Source organism: Mesocricetus auratus, unplaced genomic scaffold (assembly GCF_017639785.1).
Source record: "Mesocricetus auratus isolate SY011 unplaced genomic scaffold, BCM_Maur_2.0 contig_6381_pilon_obj, whole genome shotgun sequence".
Classification (NCBI taxonomy): Eukaryota; Metazoa; Chordata; class Mammalia; order Rodentia; family Cricetidae; genus Mesocricetus; species Mesocricetus auratus.
This window is the reverse complement of record NW_024432434.1, coordinates 1,235-7,755: the sequence shown is the minus strand read 5'-3', so window position 1 is coordinate 7,755 and position 6,521 is coordinate 1,235. Positions and strand designations below refer to the sequence as shown.

General features: G+C 42.4%; 1 protein-coding gene across 1 annotated transcript; it reads right to left on the bottom strand.

Annotated features, from left to right (window-relative positions):
• Window positions 1-530: 530 nt before the first annotated feature.
• LOC121138347 (PRAME family member 6-like) lies at window positions 531-3,327 on the bottom strand. The gene is made up of 4 exons (XM_040741067.1): window positions 3,041-3,327; window positions 2,173-2,549; window positions 1,851-1,929; window positions 531-1,098 (listed from the first exon to the last, which is right to left on the bottom strand). The coding sequence occupies exons 1-4, from the start codon at window positions 3,325-3,327 to the stop codon at window positions 531-533; spliced, it is 1,311 nt and encodes a 436-aa protein (XP_040597001.1).
• Between the last annotated feature and the right edge of the window lie 3,194 nt (window positions 3,328-6,521).

Here is a 6,521-nt window from a genome sequence, read left to right as displayed (position 1 = left end):
TCTTCAAAGGAGATCAGAGCTACACTGCTGCATTCAGTTTAACAAATCTGAACAAACAATCCACAGAGCAGCCATACGATGGTAAGTAGGGGAAAGGCAATGCCATAAATCACTTCAGTTCAATTTGACGATGACAATCCTTGGGCCATAATGCCCTTAATTGTACTCATGTGGTCTCAAGACACATTGTTACCTAAAGCTGAAATCAATGACTGAGGACACCAGGGAAGAATATCCACGTTCCTAGTGTAACCACCTGTTTGAAACTGTCACATATTGGAAAGTCAGTGGTGATACCCTTTTTAGAGAGGCAAAGTCAGAGATGCAAAATTGCCTTTCTGATTGGACAAGGCAACATCTCTATGCTCCCATTATACTTCCAGTCAAGGTAGTCTATGGTTTGCATCCTCTGAATGCTCTTGCTTCCAATGCATCACACAGAGCCTGAAGCCATGTGTTCTGGGATGAAACGATTTGAATCCAACTCATAGACTTTCATTTCTCAGTATCCAGAAGAAATCATCTCCTATTTATTGCCAGCACTGACAAAATCTGGCCTCGGTGTCATAAAAACAGCGCGTGCAGCATTCAAGGCAGACATCTGTAGCAAAAAGTATTGTCTTGGGCTGCCTTTTGGCACAAAGTATATCCAGCAGCTCAGGACATAACTGGGCAAATTTCTCCACCAGGACAGACCCCGGGGGATCATAGCACTCTAGTGGGGCGGGGTAGAACTCTGCAGTCATGTTGCTTAGATTGGCCACACTCTGCAAAAGCTTCTTCAGTACAGCAGTGGAAAATTTGTTATCACAGAAATTCACAGTGGTGAGATGTGAGCACAGGCTTAGGGCAGGCAAGAGGGCACTGAGATGAGAGTCCTCCATCCAGCATCCCACCAACTCCAGGGTCTGCAAAGTGTCTGCTGTATTCTCAAGGAGAACTCGGAGATGTGGGACACCCAAACTGGACAAAACTACATAACTGAAGTTCAGGTGTCTTAGTTGACAGAGCCCCTGACACTGTGACAACTGTTTCACGTCTGACTGGGAGAGATGGCAGAGAGTGATGATCAATGTTTCCAATGGGCTCTTCAGGCATCTAGGGAAAGAAAAGGACATTAATGTATGGTTTTAGAGGGAACTAAAAACTTTGACACTGAGACACAGCAGACGACATATACAAAGTCAGTCTAGCCTTATGCTGAAGGTCAGCTCTTGGAATACAACCTTCTAGTTCTTGCTCATATAATTGACTTCTGAGGCAATATACATAAGCTGGGATCAACTCAGACCACATATCTCCAGCTCCCCTTTACTTTCTGTCAAATAGAGCTAGAATTTGCCACAGCAGGCCTGGAGCTCATACTCAGAGGACTACCATAAAAAGATTCTGGCAGTATCTTCGCATGTATCCTGCATAGATCTCCACTGTCCCTGCTACCAGTCACAGCTTCTATGTTCCAACCTTGAAACTGAAAGTCTCTCACCCCAGCATCAACCACTTTCCATCCAATATGTCCCAACCTATGCACATATTGCCCTTCTCTCCAGAGGGACTTAGAAGCTGAGACAGACTGCACCAGAAGAACGAGTTGTCCCCTATTCACAGATCTGACTACAGAGTTCCTTAGGTTTCTATGCAGGTGTGGGTACTCCCAAGCTCAGGACTTTCTACGCTGCCCTGTTTCCTTCCCATTAGCATAGCCAGGATCACAAGAAGGAATGTCCAGAGCACACTCAGTGTATCTGACACATCCAATGTATCTGCTTTCAATTCAGCTCTCTAAACACCTGCTAGCCCAGCTCTGACTACTGGTCATTGAACCAAGTGACATCAGTTAAGAAGGATACATGTCCACACTTGGATACTGTGATGAGTCCATCACTATTAAATCCACAATGACTGTGACACCCCCATGGTACACTAATGCTTTAAAGGGAAAATGGTTGCTGAAACAGTAGAAACAGCTCTCCATCATTTCTTACCCAAACAACAGTTGCATGTGGTCTGGGTGAACGTATATGCCGTCAATGGAAAGATGCTTGAGTGATTTGAGTTTGCAGAACTGAGAGAGAAATTGGACAGGACACATCTCTATGTCTGCCAAAGTATTTACGACTGTGTGATTCAAGGCCATGTGATTTACATTCAATGTGTGAAGTCTTGTCATACATCCAAGATGAGGTGCAATGCGACCCAGGAAGGGCTGCACCTGGTTTGTGTATAGCTCCAATTCCTCGATATTTTCTGGTGGGAAAATGTCCAAGACCTCCTTGATAATCTCGATCGGAGAGTCACAAATCTTCATCTTCACACAGCACAGCTGCACGCAGTCTTTCCTCTGCTGGGCCCAATGCAACAAGCATGCTTGGTGTTCTTTCAGGTGGGAACTGAGACTAAGTTCAGTGACCACCTTCAAATCCTGCCTCAGTTCATTGCATACTTGTTCATTACTTTCAGTCTCTGTTGAGCAGTTCCAGTCTCTGCCAGCCCATACATCCCAGAAATCCTGGTTCATATTCCTCAAGTCAAGTATTCCAAGCCTCCAACTTCTGTGAGGGAAAAGGTACAATTTTATAATGTAAACAGGATCCACCTCAGACACAGCCTCTTTCCAGCTTCTTTCTTAGCTCCACATACCCCTTACCTGTCAGGCAATTCTCTGTGACTTTGAGGCCAGTCCGGTGTATAAGATCTAGATCTAGCACAGCCTCCAAAGCCACAGAGAATCACTTTCTCAAAAAACTAACAAAAAACAAAAACAAAAAAGAAAAAGACACCCCCCCAAAAAATACCCACAAAACGTAAAGTGGATGTAGGAGAGCCAGGGATAGCTCATGCCACTGTTGTTTCATCTACTCTGAGCTCTCATTCACTTCTGTCATTGCATGAACTCACAACATGAGTAGAAGCTCCACAGACCTACAAGTGGATGGTACCAGAAGTGTCTGTCCACTTTGACCTCATTCTCGCTGTACTTTTACATATATCATACTTATAGCTCAGCAACTCCCCTTTTGTCTACTTCTGTCTGGCTTACCTTGGATGAACCTCCTGTGTCTGCAGAATGTCTACACCATCCAGAACAGCTTGTAACAACTCCACATCTGGTGTCTTCATCAGGGCCCCCACAGGAAGGTAGGAAAATGGCCAGGCAGCCACCATTGCCTTCAATAGCTCCATGTGTCTACCAATGAAGGCCTCCTTGAAAACTGGTGGGAAGAGATTAATGGGCAGGTACTCCAGAGCAGAGATGGTTGAGGCTTCGTTCCGCAGCAGGCTCTGCACTGCCAGCTCTTCGAGTGTGATTGGGTTGTAGATGCTCATTCTCATAGATCTTCAGTTAGAAGGAACCTAGCGAAACGTTAGGGAGACAACATTTTCTAATTCTGTTTTGGGAATAACAATTTCTCATAATTTGAAAGAAGCAGAGGGTCAGAGTCCTAGGTCTGGCAATAATGGAGAACTCCATGTGCCTTATTATCTACCGACTTTTGGTGTCAAAGCCAAACTTCCTTCAATTTCAGCAGGTGGAGTTTCTTTCTTTCTTTCTTTCTTTTTGGTTTTTCGAGACAGGGTTTCTCTGTATTGTTTTGGAAGCTGTCCGGGAACTTGCTGTGTATACCAGGGTGGCTTCAAACATACAGAGATCCTCCTGCAACTGCCTCATAAGTTGTGAGATTAAAGGCCCGTGCCACCAAAACTGGGCCTTCTGGAGTCTCTTCAAGCCCCCATGCAGACACAAATCAATCATTATCCCAACAGGGATTTATCCCTTCTCTATTTGGAAGTACTCAGGAGCATAATTACTGACCAGACCCTTGTGTCAGAAAAAGACTCTGACCTTCTTTCCAAGTGCTTAAGAAAATACATTGCTGACATCACACACCCAATCCACCCTTATTGTGCTTTCAACAAACTGATACCTCTTAGGAAGGGGTGAGGAGAATTACTGAAATGTCTGTTAGTACATGGCTCATTATCTACCATCTCTTGGTGTCAAAGCCAAACTTCCATCAATCTCGGCATGTGGAGTGCCTTTTTTTGGTTTTTCGAGACAGGGTTTCTCTGTATTGTTTTGGAGGCTGTCCTGGAACTTGCTGTGTATACCAACACCCAACCTTATGGAGTCTCTTAAAGTCTCCAAGCAGACACAAGTCAATCATTATCCCAACATGTACCTACCCCTGTTCTTTTTGGAAGTTTTCAGGAGCATACTGATGGCCTGAAGCTTGTTACAAGAAGTGACCCTGACCATCTTTCCTGTTGCTTAAGAAAAGCTCTAGAACACAAAGAAGCAAACTCCCCCAGGAGGAGTTGATGCCAGGAAATAATCAAATTGAGGCCTGAAATCAATCAAGTAGAAACTACGAAAACAATACAAAGAGTCAATGCAACGAAGTGTTGGTTCTTTGAGAAAATCAACAAGAGAGACAAACCTTTGTCCAAACTTGCCAAACAGCAGAGAGTGAACATGCAAATTAACAAAATCAGAAATGAAAAGTGGGACATTACAACGGACTCTGAGGAAATCCAGAGAATCATCATGTCATACTTTGAAACCCTGTACTCCACAAAATTCAAAAGTTAAAGGAAATGGATGACTTCCTGGATAGCTATCACTTGCCAAAACTAAATCAAGAAGAGATAAGCAATTTAAATAGACCTATAATCCTATGGAAATAGAAGCATTCATCAAAAATCTTCCAACCAAAAAAAGTCCAGGCCCAGATGGCCTCAGTGCAGAATTCTACCAGAAATTCAAAGAACAGCTTATACCAATTCTTCTCAAAGTATTCCACACAATAGAAGCAGAAGGGTCTTTGCCAAACTCTTTCTATGAGGCTTCGATAACCTTGATCCCCAAGCCACACAAAGACACAACTAAGAAAGACAACTTCAGACCAATATCCCTCATGAACATTGATGCACAAATTCTCAATAAAACACAGTCAAATCGGATCCAAGAACACATCAAAATAATCATTCACCACGATCAAGTGGGTTTCTTCCCAGGGATGCATGGATGGTTCCACATACAAAAATCCATCAACGTAATCCACCATATAAACAAGCTGAATAACAAAACTCATATGATCATCTCACTAGAGGCTGAAAAAGCCTTTGACAAAATCCAACACCCCTTCATGATAAAGGTCTAGAAGAGATGTGGGATAACAGGGACATACTTAAACATTTTAAAAGCTATATACAGTAAACCAACAGCCAACATCAAACTAAATGGACAGAAACTCAACGCAATTCCTCTAAAATCAGGAACAAAACAAGGCTGTCCACTCTCTCCATACCTTTTCAACATGGTACTTGAAGTTTTAGCCATTGCCATACAACAACAAAGGGGGATCAAGGGGATACAAATTGGGAAGGAAGAGGTCAAACATTCACTGTTTGCTGATGATATGATAGTTTACATCAATGACCCAAAGAACTCTATCAGGGAACTCTTACAGCTGATTAACACATTCAGCAAAGTGGCAGGCTACAAGATCAACTCAATAAAATCAGTAGCCCTACTATATACAGATGAAAAAGAAATGAGAGAAACATCACAGTTTACAATTGCCACAAACAACATAAAATACTTTGTGGTAATGCTAACAAAATAAGTGAAAGACCTGTATCCCAAGAACTTATAATCTTTAAAAAAGAAATTAAAGAAGCCCTCAGAAAATGGCAAGATCCCCCATGCTCTTGGATAGGTAGGATCAATGTAGTAAAAAAAAGCAATCCTGCCATAAAGCAATCTACAGATTCAATGCAATCCTCATTAAAATCCCAGCACAATTCTTCACAGACCTTGAAAGAGCAATAATCATTTTTGTATGGACAAACAAAAGACCCAGGATAGCCAAAACAATGCTGTTCAACAAGGCAATATCCGGAGGCATCACCATCCCTGATCTCAAGCTCTATTATAGAGCTATAGCACTGAAAACAGCTTGGTATTGGCACAAAAATAGACAGGTAGACCAATGGAATTGAATTGAAAACCCGGACATTAACCCACACACTTATGATCATCTGATCTTTGACAAAGATGCTAAAAATATACAAGGGAATTAAGAAAGCATCTTCAAGAAATGGTGCTGGCATAACTGGAGGCTGGCATGTAGAAGAATGCAGATCATTCCATGTTTATTGCCATGCACAAAACATAAGTACAAATGGATCAAAGATTTCAACATAAATCCTGCCACAATGAACCTCTTAGAAGAGAAAGTGTGTGGTACCCTTGAACAAATTGATACAGGAGACAGCTTCCTGAACATAACACCAGTAGCACAGACAGTGAGATCAACAATCAATAAATGGGACCTCCTGAAACTGAGAAGCTTCTGTAAGGCAATGGACACTGTCAGCAAGACAAAAAGGCAGCCCACACAATGGGAAAAATATTCACTAATCCCACATCTGACAGAGGGTTGTTCTCCAAAATTTACAAAGAACTCAAGAAGCAAGTCTCCAAAACACCAAAGGATCCAATTAAAATGTGGGCTGCG